The sequence below is a fragment of the Penicillium daleae genome (assembly GCF_028827525.1).
Source record: "Penicillium daleae strain IBT 16125 chromosome Unknown utg000008l_segment0_segment0, whole genome shotgun sequence".
Lineage (NCBI taxonomy): Eukaryota > Fungi > Ascomycota > Eurotiomycetes > Eurotiales > Aspergillaceae > Penicillium > Penicillium daleae.
In genome coordinates, this window is record NW_026623156.1 from 4,764,826 (window position 1) to 4,782,936 (window position 18,111).

General features: G+C 51.3%; 9 protein-coding genes across 9 annotated transcripts; 4 read left to right on the forward strand and 5 right to left on the reverse strand.

Annotated features, from left to right (window-relative positions):
- Positions 1 to 735: 735 nt before the first annotated feature.
- Positions 736 to 1,784, reverse strand: N7458_010235 (Efg1 domain-containing protein; the record flags this gene model as incomplete). Its single annotated transcript, XM_056913617.1, has 2 exons — positions 736 to 1,325; positions 1,388 to 1,784. 2 exons carry the CDS (start codon positions 1,782 to 1,784, stop codon positions 736 to 738), a joined length of 987 nt encoding a protein of 328 aa, XP_056762466.1.
- A 249-nt stretch (positions 1,785 to 2,033) lies between these two features.
- Positions 2,034 to 5,130, forward strand: N7458_010236 (uncharacterized protein; the record flags this gene model as incomplete). Its single annotated transcript, XM_056913618.1, has 4 exons — positions 2,034 to 2,589; positions 2,652 to 3,653; positions 3,708 to 3,800; positions 3,857 to 5,130. 4 exons carry the CDS (start codon positions 2,034 to 2,036, stop codon positions 5,128 to 5,130), a joined length of 2,925 nt encoding a protein of 974 aa, XP_056762467.1.
- A 520-nt stretch (positions 5,131 to 5,650) lies between these two features.
- N7458_010237 (tRNA 2'-phosphotransferase) lies at positions 5,651 to 6,800 on the forward strand (the record flags this gene model as incomplete). Its single annotated transcript, XM_056913619.1, has 2 exons — positions 5,651 to 5,821; positions 5,898 to 6,800. 2 exons carry the CDS (start codon positions 5,651 to 5,653, stop codon positions 6,798 to 6,800), a joined length of 1,074 nt encoding a protein of 357 aa, XP_056762468.1.
- Positions 6,801 to 7,523: 723 nt separating this feature from the next.
- Positions 7,524 to 8,580, forward strand: N7458_010238 (intradiol ring-cleavage dioxygenase; the record flags this gene model as incomplete). The annotated part of the gene is made up of 4 exons (XM_056913620.1): positions 7,524 to 7,771; positions 7,837 to 8,204; positions 8,260 to 8,327; positions 8,383 to 8,580. 4 exons carry the CDS (start codon positions 7,524 to 7,526, stop codon positions 8,578 to 8,580), a joined length of 882 nt encoding a protein of 293 aa, XP_056762469.1.
- Positions 8,581 to 8,832: 252 nt separating this feature from the next.
- N7458_010239 (alpha/beta fold hydrolase) lies at positions 8,833 to 9,726 on the reverse strand (the record flags this gene model as incomplete). Its single annotated transcript, XM_056913621.1, has 2 exons — positions 8,833 to 9,200; positions 9,291 to 9,726. 2 exons carry the CDS (start codon positions 9,724 to 9,726, stop codon positions 8,833 to 8,835), a joined length of 804 nt encoding a protein of 267 aa, XP_056762470.1.
- A 494-nt stretch (positions 9,727 to 10,220) lies between these two features.
- On the reverse strand, positions 10,221 to 11,105 carry N7458_010240 (uncharacterized protein; the record flags this gene model as incomplete). The annotated part of the gene is made up of 1 exon (XM_056913622.1): positions 10,221 to 11,105. One exon carries the CDS (start codon positions 11,103 to 11,105, stop codon positions 10,221 to 10,223), a length of 885 nt encoding a protein of 294 aa, XP_056762471.1.
- Positions 11,106 to 11,404: 299 nt separating this feature from the next.
- Positions 11,405 to 12,553, reverse strand: N7458_010241 (aldo/keto reductase family protein; the record flags this gene model as incomplete). Its single annotated transcript, XM_056913623.1, has 3 exons — positions 11,405 to 11,560; positions 11,618 to 12,346; positions 12,482 to 12,553. The coding sequence occupies 3 exons, from the start codon at positions 12,551 to 12,553 to the stop codon at positions 11,405 to 11,407; spliced, it is 957 nt and encodes a 318-aa protein (XP_056762472.1).
- Positions 12,554 to 13,417: 864 nt separating this feature from the next.
- Positions 13,418 to 14,777, forward strand: N7458_010242 (putative translation factor pelota; the record flags this gene model as incomplete). The annotated part of the gene is made up of 3 exons (XM_056913624.1): positions 13,418 to 13,495; positions 13,563 to 14,051; positions 14,118 to 14,777. The coding sequence occupies 3 exons, from the start codon at positions 13,418 to 13,420 to the stop codon at positions 14,775 to 14,777; spliced, it is 1,227 nt and encodes a 408-aa protein (XP_056762473.1).
- A 1,247-nt stretch (positions 14,778 to 16,024) lies between these two features.
- On the reverse strand, positions 16,025 to 17,333 carry N7458_010243 (uncharacterized protein; the record flags this gene model as incomplete). Its single annotated transcript, XM_056913625.1, has 4 exons — positions 16,025 to 16,216; positions 16,289 to 16,354; positions 16,446 to 17,144; positions 17,244 to 17,333. The coding sequence occupies 4 exons, from the start codon at positions 17,331 to 17,333 to the stop codon at positions 16,025 to 16,027; spliced, it is 1,047 nt and encodes a 348-aa protein (XP_056762474.1).
- Positions 17,334 to 18,111: the final 778 nt, after the last annotated feature.

Genomic DNA, 18,111 nt, shown 5'->3' on the forward strand with positions numbered 1-18,111 from the left:
CACACAAGGGTACAGAGGTGTTCCATAAGTCTTCGTCCACCTGGTGATGACATAATATTCTGCCGGTCAAATAATCTTACTGCTCCCTGCATTACTTACCCAAATTTCATGATTCCAAGAAGATCGATAGAGACCAAAGCTATAATTTGAATTAATTTCATCATAAACAAAACTAAAGTCTCTTTTATGACAAGTTATAGACTAGTCAAGCTTACACTGAAAGCGGAAAACTAGGCGGTAGGACGATGGTGGACGAAGACCTATGGAACAGCACTGTATGTTCTGTCTTTGGAAAGATTGTTGATAACTTGAGAGTGATGAACATAGTTCACGTGGATAGGGCTATTATCGTGTTCCGTTTTCTTGAGGTAGTTTTACCAACTGGCCAGGGTGCATTCAGTAAGTAAATCAGAGCGCTCAGCTGAGCATCAATGAACAAAAGCGGCGAGGGATTGAGCATTAATCTGGAATAGCACGGCCAAGAGATGATAGAGGAAATTCAGTTCGTAGGCAGCCCATGATCAATATTAATAAAGCTTCAAATTAAATCGTGAGTTAACGTTTAAATATCTGTGCAGGCCCTCCTTAACGCACCTCAAGCGTTCTATAGGATGTACAGCATGATAATATTCATCGTTGACTGCTACACTTCTCACATAATGCATAGTGGATATCGATACAAAAAGAGAAAGGTAAAGACACCAAACACCAAGTTTTCCATGCTCCTGTATGCATTTACATTTCAAAGAATCCACCATCGCTATCATCTTCAGCAGCTTGTTGGGCTGCTAATTCTCGCGCCTTTTGCTGCTCTTTGCGGCGCTCTCTCCGGTTCAGGTTGTCCAGAGCAGCTTCCTGAGCAAGCTTCTCCTGCTTTGAAGCTTCCTTGGACTCCTTGTGTGTCTTGTCCTTCTTGAACTTCCTCTCGCTTTCACGTGCAGTGGGCTTCTTAGCCGGTGCTGATGTGTGCTGTCCATCTGGGCCAATTTTTAGCTTGCCCTCTCGTAGGTCATCAAGAGTACCTTCTTCCATGCATTTCTCAATAATGGACCACATAGGTGGCCTAGATGCTTCGGGGATCTTGTTTTGCACCTTGGATTCCGCCCCAGATCCGCTCTTCTCATCGGCCTCACCGGAAGAATTGCTGTGGGACTTGGGGTATAGCGAGAGGTATTTTTCCGGGAGAGGATAGTAGATTGTGTAGTTGAGGTTGACACGGGCCGCATGAATTTTCTGAGAAAGATCAGACTTCTGTTCAGGGTCGAGGTCTTTTTCCTTTTCGCGGCGTTGGAGGCGGTTCAATTGCTTAGTCGCCGTCTTGCGGTCTGTTTGAGATGTTAATTAGCGCTTGTCGGTACTTGATCGTGGAGCTCGCCCTATCACTTACCAAGGAATCGAACAAAGTGATACTTCTTAATCATATTTGAACGCTCTCGGCGGGCAGTTTCCTCCGCAAGATCCTGTTCATAGCCTGCCAACGCCCGCTCCTGTACAATCCTCGCATCCGCAGGCAAATTCTTGTTCAGGAGGCGCTTTACGCCACGGATGCGGCTTTTCAGCTCGTTGATTGACGGGTATTCCTTCTCATTTCTGGGTGCAGACTTGTTCTTCGAGCTTCTCCCAGCCTTCGACGCGAGGTGATCCCCATCGCTGCCACTATCTTCAGACTGGCTGTCGTCAGGGCGGGTCACAGCCTGTCGGTGCTGCTTTTTTCGAGGTAAGGCATCTTCGGAGCCATCTCTGGCCCTTCGCTTCGAGCTGCGATCACGCTGTGAGTCTGACATTGTGGTGCTGCAGACAAAACCGCGGTGGTTGCGCGCAGAAAAAAAGAAATGTGGTCGGGGTATCATCGGGCCGACCCCAGATCGGCGGAGCCAATGAGCGACCAGCCGATCGCATCGACAATACCGCGTCCCTCAACGTGCCCTCCGGCCCTCTCAAGCCAGCAACTCGATTGGCGGTCCATCTCTCCTGATTCGAGGCTGTGGCCTCAAGCACAGCTTAGAACCCTCCTTGAGGAGGAACTCAGCACTATGGAGTCCGCGATTCGCTGGTCTCCGAATTCCACCACTACCGAGCAGCGCTTCCTCTCTGTCGACGTCACAGGCAAGGCGTTTCGTCTCTGTAGAGTCACGGGGTATAACGCTTCCGACAAGACCCTGCGGCATGAAGTACTCTCGACTCTTCTCGATGTTCCCTCGTTTCGCGCTTTCGATTGGTCTACGTCCAATGAAAACCTCATCGCCGTGGGTCAGTCGTCCGGCGAGGCTACGATCCTGCGATTAGACGCTAGCGCAAAGGAGTCGCTCTCCTTTCCAGTTCGAAATCAGCGATACTGCAATGCAGTTGCATTCAGCACACATGGTCTGGTGGCGTCGGGTCTTGATCGCGTGCGAAATGACTTTTGCTTGAATATCTGGGATGTCAACCAGCGACTCAGCCCTGCGGGTGGGAGCAAAGGATTCCCAGAACCCCTGCGAAAGCTAGCAAGCTCAGAACCGATCACGAGCATCAAGTTTTTCAGGGATCAGCCTGATACGCTGGTCACGGGCGTCAAGGGCCAATATGTTCGCATTTACGATCTTAGAGGTACGTCTTTCCATCTCCATCTCTGCAATTTACATGTCACTCATAATTTCATTCGACTTCAGAGGGCCCAGGCAATCCTTCCCTGCAATTCCAAACTCGCTGCGTCCACAACCTAGCGATTGACTGGCTCGACGAGAACTACATCGCGTCTTGCCAGCCCACCAACGAAAGCACCGTTTGCGTGTGGGATCGGCGCGTAGGGGCTCGACTGGTATCGCCATCAGTCGGCTCTTCAGCGAGCAGTCCAGACTCTAACCAATCCGTTGCTGCTCTTCAATTTAGGAGTGTTTTCGATTCGAAGGCCTCGATCTGGAGCTTGCGATTCTCCAAAACCACCCGAGGCTACCTGGGAGCGCTTTCCAGCACCGGCCATTTCAAATCCTTTAATATCGCCAAAGATTACCAATCTGAGGAATATCGTGCTTCAATCGACGAGACCTTTGGACAAGGCTCTTTCAAAAACTACCCGGAGCCGGTCTACACGAAACATATCCGCGATGTCTGCCTTCCTTTCGACCATCCAACTCGTGGGTGTGAGGAGAAGGACCGTGTGGTCACATTCGATTTCTTGAATTTGAACATATCTTCCCAGCCGAGTGCTATCGCTCTCGATGGCCATGGGCAGCCGCGGATCGTCACTGCGCGGCCACCTTGTGCGCCCGTGAGCTTGTCATCACAAGGAGTGCTAGTTTGCGGTATCCCCTCTGGCGACTCTGACTTTAGAGCTATTCACCCTCTTTCTGAACATATCTCGCCGATCTCCGGGCTGGTCGAGAATATTCGATCACGAGCGCTGTCGAGTTCAAAGTACCCGTCAGCAGGCTCGGACAAAAAGGCGTCCGCTTCCCGAGTACTGAGCTCCGACCCCATTTCAAGCCGAGAATCACGGGAACGGGCGATGTCTCTTGGAACTTTAGGTGTACTCCTCACTGCTAAAGAGGCATTGACTCTGTCTACCCTTGCTCAATCGCGATGCACAGAAGGATACCGCTTCCATGAGGCTCGGAATCGCTCAGTTGTAGCGGATGATCCTGCTCTACAGGACATGTGGACCTGGATCGAACGTAAGTCGCAGGAGTATGAATAGCTAACTTCGATCGGATCTAATCACTCTCTAGGTGCACGGTACGACTCCTCGGGAGTGACAATGGTTGTAAATGGCCTAGACATGAATTACGTTGGTGTCAGCAATGTCTGGACCAACGACATGGGTTCGTTTTTCCTTCAAGGGGAATTTGGAGGTTACTTAAACTAATTGTTATCACAGGCCAAGACTTTGAGCAGCGCCGCATTAGCACGAAAAATGATGACCCGAAGAGCGTCGCCGAAGCGATCGCGCACCTTGTAGAGCAGTTGAACTTGCCGGAAACCAAAGTCGGTGAAACAGCATACCCTGAGCACCGACGTCTTTGTCTTCGGATCTGTGGTGCGGCACAATCATACAAAGAGCTTGAGGAGACAGTGAAGAACCTGTCTTCAGAGAACCAGCATACGAAAGCCGCTGCCCTAGCGGTTTTCCAGGATGAGGCGAAGTTGGCATACCTCGCTCTTCGGAGCAACGAACCCGCCCAGGCCCATAAATTACTTGCAATGGCCATTGCTGGCGCCGCGAAAGGCGATATCAGTTCTGATTGGCAAGAGACCTGCGCTGAGATCTCCAAAGAGCTAACGGATCCCTATGCACGAGCAATCCTAGCCCTCGTGAGCGAAGGTGACTGGCATGCCGTCATCGAAGAGACTACGCTTCCTTTGAAGTACCGTGTTGAGGTCGCGCTACGATGGCTTCCAGATGATGAGTTGACAGACTATTTGAAAGATGCCACGTCCGAGGCCATACGGGAAGGAGACATCGAGGGTGTAGTACTCACCGGCTTGGGCCATCTGGCCATGGGTCTGTTCCGCTCGTACATTGAGAAATTCAACGACGTTCAGACCCCGGTTCTAGCCATGAGCTACACTGTTCCGCGCATCATCTGTCATCCACCTTATGTCACTCAATTTGAAGCCTGGCGCGAAACCTATCGCCAACAGATGAATTCCTGGAAACTCCAAATTGATCGTGCTCAATTCGATGTCGAATCTCGCCGGCTGGCGGTGACTGTGGATGGGCGCAAACTGATTCCCCCACCACCGCAGCAAGTCAGTGTGACTTGCAACTACTGCACCCGCCCGCTTACCCAACACGACGCCTCCTCTCAAATCTCACCCTCGGCCACCGTCGAAACAGTGCACCCGACCGTGGGCAACCCGCTGGGATCTGCGACCATGTCTGGAACCGTTTGTCCCCGATGTGGCCGGCATATGCCTCGCTGTGGTGTCTGCAACATGTGGCTAGGAACTCCCGACCCAATGTCGAAAGGAGGGACGGCCGCTGGTGCGGAAGCCGATTCTCGCAAGGCCGCCGAAGACGAAATCATGAAGCGATTCGTGGTCTTTTGCATCAATTGCAACCATGGGTTTCATGCGCACCATGCTCAAGATTGGTTCGCACGACACAAAGTGTGCCCAGTATCTGAGTGTAATTGTATCTGCGATCGGTGATCGCTTGCCTGGCCGTTCTCTGGTGGTTTAGTTACTTCCTGCATAGCGTAGCCCAGGTACATTCAGGGGCGGACTCTTTTCCCTTGTGTTTGTTGTTTTTGTACTCTATACCCATCGGTCCATAGGTCATGAATGTATTTGATTCTGAAAACGTACAGCAGTCTACGTACTTTAGCGATGATGTCAACTCTGTGCCTCGTAGGACTTGACAGCTCCCCACTTCTTATCGCGGTTATCGCTGAATCTCTGCAAGATCCAAATTTCCCCTTCGTATTGCTCATTTTCTTTCATTATCAAGCGATTCTTTACATTCAGACCTGTCGCTGCCTTGTCTCGCTTTCAGTGAGTCACTCTGACTCGGTCACTCGGCCACTTTCTCAATACGGTCCCCGATTCTGACGCACAACTGCCCCGCCCGAACATTTTAAAGCTTCTCGAGCCTCTAACGATCCCCCACTTTACGCGCTGCAGAGTGCCGCTTTACTGCAACGCATACCCTCAATCGACAGAAGCATCTACCATGGGACAACAGGGAAAGGATAGACGTGGCGGTGGACGTGGTGGTGGCCGCGGCCAGGGACAGTCGCGCGATGTGCAGGTCTCAAAAGCTCTCAGCTTGCTATTGCGACATGCAGCCGAAAAGGAAGGGGTGAAGATGAACGCCCAAGGCTACGCGAATGTAGCAGATGTGGTATGCTTCTACTAGCTTGTAGACCTCTAGAGAATTCTCCAAAGGCGAGTTCCACTGACAATTGACTGCGTCGCAGCTTGCCTGGCGAAAACTCAAGTCCATCAAAGCTACCTTTGACGAGATCAAGCACGCCGTCGAATCCTCCGACAAGAAGCGCTTCGCTCTCCTACATATTCCCTCCGCGCAACCGACCCAGTCTACGACAAAGGCTACCTTGACACCCACAACCACCCCAGGAACCCAGGAACAAATGGACGGAGAAGTCGCAGCGGGCGAAGACCAGCCAGCCACGTCGGTACTTGATGCGCCGTCCAGCAATGAAGACCAAGTAAACGCGACACAGCAAGCTCTGGCTTCAACAGATCCCGAACCATCCAATTACATGATTCGAGCGACACAGGGACATACTCTCCAAAGTGTCGATGCGGCGTCTTTCCTCGAACCGCTCACATTGGCGGACGAGTCGAAGCTTCCCCAGACTGTCGTTCACGGTACATTCCACGGCGCATGGCCTCTGATTTTGCAGTCTGGTGGACTGCGGGCGATGGGTCGACACCACGTACACTTTGCGACAGGCCCTTCAATCGAGACCACACTCGCCGCCGAAGCAAAACTAGCTGCCGAAGCAAAACTAGCTGCCGGAGGCACGACATCGACAGAGAAAGGAGGAGAAACCAAGCAGGAAAGCCAGGTTATCTCGGGCATGCGACGGGACGCTCAGATTTTGATTTACCTGGATATCAAGAAGGCACTCACAGCTGGGGTACCATTCTGGCGGAGTGAGAATGGGGTTATTCTTAGTGAGGGATTGCCTATTCCCAATGGAAAGACTGATGCAGATGGCAATCCGGAGAAGGTGGTGTCGATCGACTTTTTCGAGTTTGTGTTTGAGCGCAAGCTTGGTCTTGGCCAGCTTTGGCCCAAGGGGGGAGGGAGTGAAGGAGCTTCCGGAGAGTGCGATCAAGAAGGGGACGCCTAAGAACCGGCGGTGATAGACCATGAAGCTGTCATGAGAATTAAAGAGATAGATTTGATCAAATCATGATACCTTGTATAGCATGTCTGGCAAACATGTAGTTGAATCGATAAGATTCATCTGGAGGATGCTATCCGAAGAATTAACCTCGTAAAATATGCGACTCCTGTCCTATCTACCGTCTAGTTCACTACCCTGCTCTAATAACGGCTATAGAGGAGAGGCCTATGTCAATCAAAGGATCTACTCAACTCAGCCACTCCCAAGAATGCATCGCTCCCCGCTGGTATCCGAACAGCTGCGGAGGAATCGGAAGTGTCCAGGGCACCCAACCCGATCCGACTGTGCAATTCAAAAGATGCACTTCCGACAACCCGCACCCGATCCAATCAGCCCACCAAACGCCACGCCTTTTTGCGGGGTCGCCCCTCGAATAGGCATTCACGCGTTGGTCAACTTGGTTCGGGGTACACCCAGAGAGACCCGGAACTTTGCTCATGAGCAGAATTAAAAGGAACTGGGACGGAGACCCGCTGATTGCCGCTCGAGCAGCGAAAAAAAGTCCCGTCGGATCTGAGCGAGATATATAACCATCGGGGGTAACTATCTCGGTCTGATCGCATAGTTCAGTTACTTCTTCCCCGCGGTCTTGATTTTGAGTGACTTGTTGAACACTCCCTCTTTGAACTCTTCGCTGTCATCCGACTTTGCAGAATATACTCCAAAATGGCAACTCACAGGTTCGACCCCAAATTCACCGACAACGTCATCAACGCGATGGGTCCCAAGACCTCGCCGCGCATGCGCCAACTCATGGCAGGTCTGATCCGCCACGTCCACGACTTTGCGCGCGAGAACGAGCTCACAGTCGACGAGTGGATGGCCGGAGTGAAGATGCTCAATTGGGCCGGCCAGATGAGCGATGATAAGCGCAACGAGGGCCAACTAGTCTGCGATGTGATCGGCCTGGAGTCGTACGTCATAGTAGTCAAGTATATTATGAATGAATGCAATAAAAAGCTAACTCACAAACCCACAGCCTGGTTGACGAAATCACTTTCACCCTCGCCGAAGAAGCCAAGGATGCACCCACCGCCACCGCCATCCTAGGGCCCTTCTTCCGCGCCGACACTCCCTACCGCGAGAACGGCGCCGACATCGTCGTCACTAAGCCCAAGGATGGTGGTGAGATGGCCTTTATGCACGGCCGGGTCTTTGACTTCGAGACGAAGAAGCCCCTCGTCGGCGCGGATGTGGAGGTCTGGCAGGCCTCGACGAATGGTCTGTATGAGCAGCAGGATCCAGAGCAGGTCGAGTTTAATTTGAGGGGCAAGTTTAAGACGGATGCTGAGGGGAGGTATTACTTTTATTGCTTGCGGCCGACGCCGTATCCCGTTCCAGACGATGGTAAGTGAATATCCTTGATATGGTTGGGAGTAGATATATACTAACAGTGGTGTAGGTCCCGCTGGCAAGTTGCTCAGCCTTATGGATCGCCACCCATTCCGTCCTGCTCACATTCACATCATTGTGAGTTTCCTATCTAGCCTTTTGATGTTATTTCCAAGCTAATATATTCGAATAGGCTACCAAAGAAGGCTACCGCCCTCTGACCACCCAGATCTTCGACCGCAAGGACAAGTATCTTGACAACGACTCTGTCTTCGCAGTCAAGGACTCTCTGGTAGTGGACTTTGTCCCCCGGAAGGACGACCCCAAGGCCGCTCTTGAACTCGAGTACGACGTTAAGCTGGTGGCTGATACCAAGGCGATCAACGCATAGGTCTGCGTTGAAAGTGGTTGTATGACATTCTTTGCATATATTTTGGTTTCGGATATGTTCTTGTGACGATAGCGTTTCGTTTTTTTTTTTTTTACTTATTCTCATATGTTAAAATTAACTTGGGACCACGGATTTACCAATGCAATTTCTCGAGAATATTCTCTAACACAACCAGCTCTGTCTATGTATACAATGGTACACTGCAGAAACCCATGTATCAAGCATTCTATTTCAGATCCGAGAGCAACAAAACTAAGCACTAATTGCCCCAACAAACCGCGCAATCAATCTCCCCACTTCATCAGGAGACTCAATACAATGCCAATGCCCAACACCCTCCAAAACCTCCATCGTCTTCTTCTGACTCGACACATGCTCAAAGATATACTTACACCCCTCCATAGACGCCGACTTATCCTCTTCACCCGCAATAAGCAAGAACGGCGCCCGAACAGCCGCATAATCAGGAACCTGCGCACTCGCAATAGCACGACAAAGCGCCGCATAGCCCTTGGGATCCTGACCGAGAAGAAGTTCGCGGATGAACGCCCGTTGGAGCGCGGTGCTGCGGGAACCAACAGCCGCGGAGGGAATGGTATTTGCCATTGGTTCCATTCCAGCTAGAGGAAACATTAAAAATTAGCATCTTGTACACCAACTCCTTGAAACCCCCTTTTTCAAAAAAATTCAGTAGAAAGCGATATCCATACCTTCCAGCACCGTCTCCGCCCTCTTCCCCATAACCGACACCAACATTTCCGACGGATGCGTTGGGCCTATGGGTACAACGCCCAGCACACGGTCCGGATACCGCGCTCCCAGCTCGATAACGACCAATCCGCCCATCGAGTGACCGACGACCACGGCCTGCGCCACGTTTAGCGCGTCCAGCACGCCGATAACATCCTCCGCGATACTCGGGATTGTGACTGTGTCGTTGGTGTACGGGGAGCGCGCCGCGCCGTAAGTATCGATGGTGATGCAGCGGTGGTTGGGCGTTAGATGTGGGATGACGGGAAAATAGTAATTCTGCGAGGAGCCTAGGCCGTGGACGAAGATGATAGTTAGGCCGGTGGGTGTTGGGGCGCCGGTTGGGTGGGAGTCTGTGTAGTGTAGACTGTGGGAACCAGCTTGTACGAAGGGCATGTTGAAATTGTGCTCAAGTGTAAGATGATACTCGAAAAGAGGGAATCAGTCAAGGAATGGATTTGGTATGGAGTTTTAGTAGTGGTAGGACTATGTAAAGTCCCCGTCGGCCGAGCTCGATCTATATGTTCCAAGTGTAACCGCCCGCGTGTGTCGTCATTCCCGATAAGAAAGGCAGAGCCCACCAAATTGTGCTCATGCCCCTGCAGAAAAGAGACAATCCCCCGCCATTTCATCCGTCGGAATTAACCAATTCTGCTAAGTGCGTCGACCTCGATGGATCTGCCCATAATCCGAATGAGGGGCATGGGCCCTACAGCATCCGAAGACTGTGCGGATGTGGGCTGCCGACCGTCGGACCGCAGCCGATCAGTCTGGAGTGCCAAGCCTTTATCTCCAGACTGGTCCGGCACAAAGCGTGGATTCAATTTTCAGAACTGTTTATGTACTTTGTAGCCTCATGAGTTGTGTAGAGATAGCCCAATGACGCCAGATTATCGTGCGCCTGAGCCTAGCTGGACTAACTCGCCAAATGAGTCGCCGCAGCCACGCGAAAAGACGTCTTCAAGATAGTCGGCTGTCTCGTCACGGAAAGAATCTCCAAGGGAGGGTATGGAAGTGGTCATGGATTTAGAATGCTCGGCCGATTGCGGCAGGCCCATTGTAGGCGGAGGAGGAGGAGCAAGAGATGTAGTAGGCAGAGGGATCGATGTATGAGGTTGCGACGGTCGCGAAGCTGCAATAGCATCCGCTTCTCTCATAATGTCGGCGTCGTCAAATACCGAGCAATCGGAGAACTCGTCATCGTCACAGTCATCTTTTAGAGAGCACAACGTCTCTGCGCTGATATCATGGCCCATACCAGGATTCTCGAGGGTTCCAGGGGCATCAGGGAGGCATGAAAAGCCTTGCTCGATTATGTCCTCGTTCAAGTTGTCAAATATATCCGACTCTGCCTCTGTGTCGCCCCCCACACTATCAACTTCCGTTTCCCCTTCATCTTCATTTCCCGTAGTTTCGAGACCGGAATTTGTAGTGACGGGTTGTTCTTCAACGGGTTCCTTGGGCTGAGGCTTCGCACCCAGAAAAGCAGAGAGCAGCGGTTGACTGGCCGGGATCTTGGGCGCGTTGGGATCCGGCAATCCAAGTCTCTTTCGCTCCTCGCGATCCCTCGCCTCTTTCTCAGCCTTTTTCTTCTTGTTGGCTCGCCGCTTCTCCTCCCTTTCCCTTATAGCCTTTGCCCGACGATCGAGTTCCTCTTCGCGCTCAATCCTTCTTAACTGCGAGGCGGTGAACTTGAATCGTTTGTTGCTGCGCTGGTACCGGCGTCGGACCTCGCTGGATTTTTCAATGACGATGCGCCGCGGCTCGTCTGGCATGGTGTAGGCCGTCACGGCGACTGCCTGCCGATCGGGAGCTCATGGATAGGGGGACTTTGTGAGGGTCATTGGGTTTGACGTGGGAAGTCAAGATTGCGGAATCGTTGGTGATGTTGGCTCCCGCTCTCGTTGGCGGTGATACGTTGGGCCGACCGTCAACAAATTGCCTGATTGGGTGAGGAGCATGGCTCTGGCTCGAAGATCTACGTCATTCTTTCTTGTTGATTTAGACTTATTTTATATTTGCTTGTGTTTACATTTTTGGCTCTTTCCCACTATTGTCCAAATCCCTTATTGACTTAGATCTTGCAGTCTCGGACCGGGTCCCAGCACACGGGAGCATACTCATTAAGCTTCAACGTGGCCATATCCTCCTCCGACAGGCTGAAGTCGAAGACCTGGGAGTTATCCCGGATACGCGAGTCGGTGACTGATTTGGGAAGGGGGACATATCCCTAAAGAAGAACAATGAGCCTCATTTTCACAAAATAAGCAGCAAGAATACCACATACCTTCTGCAAGCTCCAGCGGATCAGAATCTGAGCCGGGGTCTTGCCGTGCTTCTGAGCCAGCTTCTCCAGAACGGGCTCCGTCATGCGCGTTGCCTGCACGAGGGGCGAGTACGCTTCAACAATGACGTTGTGCTTCTTCAACCACTCGGCGATATCCTCGCGTGGGCACCAGGGGTGAATCTCGTACTGGCCAACGGTGATCTGGCCGCCGCCTCCGCTCTTGATGTACTCCTCCAGCTCCTCAAGGTGCTGGATGGCAAAGTTGGAAACGCCTAGAGAGCGCACCTTGCCCGCCTTTTGAGCCTCGACCAGGGCGCGCCAGGTGCCCAGGCGGGCTTCCTTGCCACCGTAAGGGGCGTGGATCAGCATGCTGGTAGAATTGTCAGTCTTGTGCATTTTGAAGGTTGCTAATCGTGAGGCAATTACATACAGGTCAATGTACTCGATGTTGGAAGCAGCAAGGCTCTCCTCGATGGCCTGCTTGGCCTTCTCGTAACCCATGCATCCTCTAGGGACCTTGCTGGTGTAGAAGACCTGCGACCGATCAAGGCCAGACTGGCGGATCGCCGTGGCACTCTCCTTCTCGTTCTTGTAGACCTTGGCGCAGTCAACCTGGAGGAGTATGATTAATATTTGGCCTTGAGCATCTCGAATTTCTGGCTGTAGCTTACATGGCGGTATCCCAGCTCCAGAGCCTTCAGAGTAACTCTCTCGGTGACATCGGCGGGTCTGGTAGGTAGAAATCAGCGAGCTGCTCTATTTGCAAGAATCATGACGTTTTGAACTCACGTCTGGTAAACCTGGAGATACAACCAAGCGTTAAGCTATGAACATGATTTCTTCGATATAAAGAGCGAGACTTACACCGAAACCAACAACTGGGATCTCATATCCTGACACTAACTTATAAGTCGACTGAAGCGTGAGTCCAGCCATGTCTGCGATTGTGGCAAAAGCGGTTTTGCAGTCCGAAGTTTAAATGACAGTGGAAGAGAGGAACACAAACGATAAATCTGGGAGAGTCGGAGAAATCCCGCTGTTCATGTACTGCTGATGAGCCGGGCCCACTTTTCCTTCAAGCTTGATTGATAATACAGTAAATCCACAGACCACCTCGGGCCCGTGGTTCCCTTTCTTTCGTCGTCGGGGTCCTCGTTTGGTCAAATTGACGACATTCAGTGGGGAGTCTGTGCGGGCCTGGGCCGGTTCACTGGTTGATCGATCGAATCGCCGTGGGGCTTGTTCCCTGATACGGAAGGTCAATTCCTCAAGCTTATGATGCTGCAAATGCTAAACTCAGATCTTGTAGAGTACAGTAGGCCAAGAGAATCCTGGGCATAGCGTTTCCTAAGCCTTTGAGTGAGTGCTGCAAGCTCGCTGTTATCGATAAGCGGCGGGGTAGTAAAGCAGAGAGCGCAAATTGCATTCAAGGGCGCTTTATTGTCTCAATTGCAATCTGGTAGGATCTACTGATTGATTGTCCTCGTCTGAGACAAACAAAGGTGTCAATAGACTCGATATTCCATGGCCATAGAGGGATGCTGTCCAGCAATCTGCAGGGTGTCAGCTAAGGGCGGTCTGTGGTGGCAGTATAGTGCGGGGGGTCAGGACGCGGCGGGCAGGACAATTTAGTCCCTTGTGACTCCTATTCATACCATCGAGGACTGCTGAGCCGCTGCTTTCGTCCAACATACCTAGGACTCCGAAAGCCAGCAAATAATAGTTCCAAATTCCCTTTATTCCCACTCTCAACCTCTGCTGCCGACTTCAAGGGAACCAGGCGATCCCACAACATCTACGATGCGCCTAATCAAGAACAAGATTGAGCACAATGGCTCGGGGACAGTCACCCTATGCCCTGAAGAGCCCGAGGACATGGTACCATCTCTCGATACTCCCCTCCCACAAAGTATACCACTTAATCTCACACAATGCCTCCCTCCAGTGGCACGCATACAACTTGATCCGCCCCGGTGATCTCCTCCGCTCCAGCGCAATCCGACGCGTCACAACAGTCCAAGACACAGGCTCTACATCCTCCGCCCGAGTCCATTTGAACCTCTTGATCAAAGTGAAGAACCTCGACTTCGACCCGCACAGCTCGCAGCTGCACGTATCCGGTCAAATTATGAATGAGACCGCGCACACCAAAATAGGACAATTCCACACGCTCGACCTAGAGATGAACCGCAACTTTACTCTAGAGAAGGAGGTCGGTGCTGACGGGGAGGGCGTTGGATGGGATAGTGTTGCGGTGGAGCAGCTGAAAGATGCGGTGGATGAGGGCGGGAATCGGCGTGCAGAGGCGGTGGCTGTTGTGATGCAAGAGGGACTGGCACATATTTGCTTTATCGGGCAATTCCAGACGATACTGAAGCAGAAGGTAGAGATGTCGGTGCCGAGGAAGCGGCAGGGTGGTGGGGATCATGATAAGGTGAGTATCCTGAGTTAAAATGAGATATGAGGTTGGGATGAGGACTAATTCGTCGGTTGATTCAAGGGCATGGGCAAGTTTTTCCGTGTGACACTGGAAACTCTTCTACGTCAAATGGACTTCAACACCAGCATTACGTCCGGCGCATACAACGAAGCTGTGCGGCCGGTTCTGCTCGCATCCCCGGGCTTTGTTGCCGCAGGATTCCACAAGTACATCCAGTCCGAAGCATCTACGACAACACCCGGTCTGAAACGATTACTCCCAAGTATCGTAGTCGTGCACTCGGCTTCTGGCTATCTCAACTCATTATCAGAGGTCCTTCAATCACCTGCCGTCAAGGCCCTCCTAGCAGATACCAAGTACGCCCGGGAGACGAAACTGATGGATGACTTCCTGGACGAGCTGCGGAAAGAGACGAACAAGGCTACCTATGGTCCTCGCGAGGTAGAATCGGCAGTCGACCAAGGAGCCGTCGGTCGTGGCGGCGGTGTTTTGATCATGTCGAACAGGCTGTTCCGATCGCAAGACATTGCCGAGCGAAAGCGATGGGTTGCTTTGGTTGACCGCGTTCGGGACGTCGAGGGTGGCGAGGTGCGAGTTCTTAGCTCGGATCATGAAAGTGGGAAGCGCCTCGAGGGCCTTGGAGGCATTGCGGCGCTTTTGACGTTCCCCGTTGTTGAGGAAGAGCCGGATTCCGAGGATGATTCTGCCGATGCTGATTGAGTAGGTATTGGCACTTCATAATGAGATATACGATGCATGAAATAGACATAAATTTGTCAAAAAAAGAGGTGCATTTGATTGTGGTTTCTCTGATTAGGGAATTCCTAGTCGCTGCTATCCCAGACATTCAACAATAAAATGTATGGCATAGAATCTAGTTTATCGTGAAACCAGTGGAGGTTCCCTGAAGTAGACCATACAATCTACACAGTTTGATACACTTGCCGATCCTATTCATGCAGATTTCTTACTCATCGCAGATCCCAAATTTGAACACCCTTAACCACGAGTCCTCTGCACGTCCTTACCGTCCAGAGTGACATCCAGGGCGACCCGCGCAATAACCTTACAGCATCAAAATCACCAGGGCATATGTTTCACTTGTTAACTAACTTGTGATCCTTGAATGACCACTCCCATCAACCCACGAAGATCTGCATCAGGGATCCATTATCCCCCTCGTATAATTTAGCAAACGATGGCCCATAATGTGAAACCAACCCCAAATGGGGGCCGAAGCAAGGCGACCCTGCAGGTGGCGCAGACACTGCTTAATTTAAAAATGTCTCCGCAGTACAGTCTGGGGGAGTGTTTCATGGATAGTCCCCGAGGTTATCGAGGCTGCACAGCCTGTCAACGAGGCTGTGACAGGCGCGCAATGCATGTTGTTGTGGCGCTTTGGGGGCAGGATTATATCTAGCCCACAATGCTATTTTGGGTTCCCTCGGAATAGATAGATCGGGGCCGAGGATTGCAGATGGAGTTAGAGGGAGCTAGAAGATGGCGCAGTATTTATTTTAAGTAGGTTGATGTTTCGTGTTTAACCTAATTTGAAGTGGTCTTATTGTACATAGATTGTATGCAGGTAACTTCTTGCTTGTATCAGATGGTCGGGGTCGTGTGTGAGACTCCAGTATCCTACATGCTTGCTTCTCTTATTTTGAGCGCTCTTATGAAGATTTGCTGCATGTTTTCCTCCTAATTTACGTAGTGCGCTAATGTAGTATAATGTTAGGTTTATGACTCTCTATCTCATTTGAGATCTAAAACTGTGATTTCAAATACAGTCCTAAGAAAAGTGGTATGCAAATAAAGAACAAATGCAAATATTCATCCATCCAACGCCATAGCTATTCATCTGAGTCCGTAAGAAAGGGAAGTGTGGATATTTGTCACAAAAACCTAGGGCCCGCCACATCAAAAGAAGTATGAGTGCAAACTTTACGACTGCATATCTCCACTTCGTTTCAATCATCGAATTCCTGGCGCGCTCGCTTCCGTGATGTTGGTGGGGGATTAGTGGGAGATTCGACAAGTTCGGATATTACTGAAGGGGAATTGCTGCCTGAGTTTGTGTGTCGTTGTTTAGCCTCGAGGTGCCGTAGTTGAGCTCTGCATTGATCGGGCGTGTATTCTTTTGTGCAGCCCAGTTCTTTCATCTAAGAGGAGTCAGTTACTGTGCATTCCACTTGAAGGTTCTCTCTAGTCACTCCCAAAGTTGTTAAACTCACCTTTTCAGCGATGAACTGATACCTCTCGATCTCCCACATGTCGGAAGCGGAGAGGAGCAGCTGAACCTGAAGTATACAAATGAAGTATTAGCCTCCGGTCATTGACAAGAAAATTGACTTTTGAACCCCACAACAAATAAAAAGGCCACGTACTCACATCATGCTCTTCCCAGCGCCCGACTCGTTCCTTCTTTCGACGATTCAGTCGCATTTGCAGCCGAGCCTCGGTGGCATCTTGATTGAACCGCTCAAAGAACATTCGCCGCACTCTCTTCCACGACACATTCTGCTCGCGCAACTCCTCGACAAATGCGTCTTCCTCTTCTGCTTTGGGATCTCGCCGTCCACGACCTGCTGCACGAGGTTTTGGCGGCATTGGTGCTGGACCTGGCGTGCTTTGGCTACGCTCGCGCTCGAGGCGTTCCACGCCCTCTGGATCGGGCAGGATACTGAGCGGAGTGCGGGTGTCGCGTGATGGTGTTCTCATGTCTGATGAAGTGCGTTTCATGCGCTTAGGTGCCGGGGCTGCGGGTGACATGTTGGGCGTATAGCCCATGCCATAATGCTGGTCGTTTGAAGTATAGGCATAGTTAGTGATGGGAGCTGCTGTTCGAGGATATTCGCTGGGAAATTGTAGGTTGATGCCCAGACCCTGTGGTTGGAGGGAGTTGCTGATGTTGTAGCTATAGTCTTGTGATGGATACTCTTGGGACTGGTGAGTTTGACTGAGTGCAGGGCTCGGACGGAATGTACTATCCGGGAGGGAGATGGGCGTGAGGATAGCTGGATGCGGGACCATAGGCTCTGTGCAATATGGCGATGGTGTCACTCCCATGAAAGAGGATTGAAATGCTGGCTAGAAAAGATAAAATAAAAAGTAACTATAATTAGCCCATTTGATTTGAAGTTGTTTTTTGGGGGGCCGATTTAGCTAGGGCAGGATAGCGGGCCTTACTGTTTCGACACCCGTCCAGTTAGGGCCGACGGGCTCATAGTAGCCCTGCAATTCTTCCCTCGAGCGAGAACTCCCTGGGCAGCGTGACATGATCTTCAATGGGTACGTAGATAAAAATATCTAGCACGTAGGAGAGCTCGCGGTCCAGCAAGGACTTGATTGGAACAGGCGCCAAAGGTGGCAGAAGATGAAACACGGTCAGACAGATCCGTGCAGGAACAGGAGTAGGAGGCGGCGGTTGAGAGAACCAAATGGTTTGCCGAGCACGGCGTCAAGCAAGTTCACGAGTAAGTTAAATATATGGCCAAGAATAAAAAAGCTAAAGCCACTGGAGCCAACAGAAAAAAATGGTAAGAATCGAAGTGCTTTTTGATGGCGAAGAAAGAAGCCCGGAATCCGTAAGGTAAACCTCCAGATTCTTATAGATGAACCTTGCCCTGGAAGAGAGAGGGGTCAAAAGCAACAAGATATAGCAGACAATGCCCGCAGCACACTCTCTAGACTCAATTTGAGAGAGATCACAGCCCACGGCCGGAATGCCTCGCGAGGCAGGGACGAACAAGCAGCGTCGCTTCGTCAACTATAGGCTCAGAGTGCACCAGAATCAAAGGAGAGTACCGCCGATGACCACCGTGCTGCATTGGAGCGCTCGGGGGCAGAAGGGTAGACTCGACGAGGGCCTATATTTAAGCGCCAGCAGATTCAATAGTGCGGATTGTGGTCTTGATATCCCAGCGGTTCCCGGCCCCCATGTTCTCTCTCCTCTCATACCCCAAGAGGGCCATGGTGGGTGGATAGAGTCGGCGCGGGCACAGACTTTCTTTGCATCCCGATGGGGAAAAAAATGCAAAGTAACCAAATAAGACTG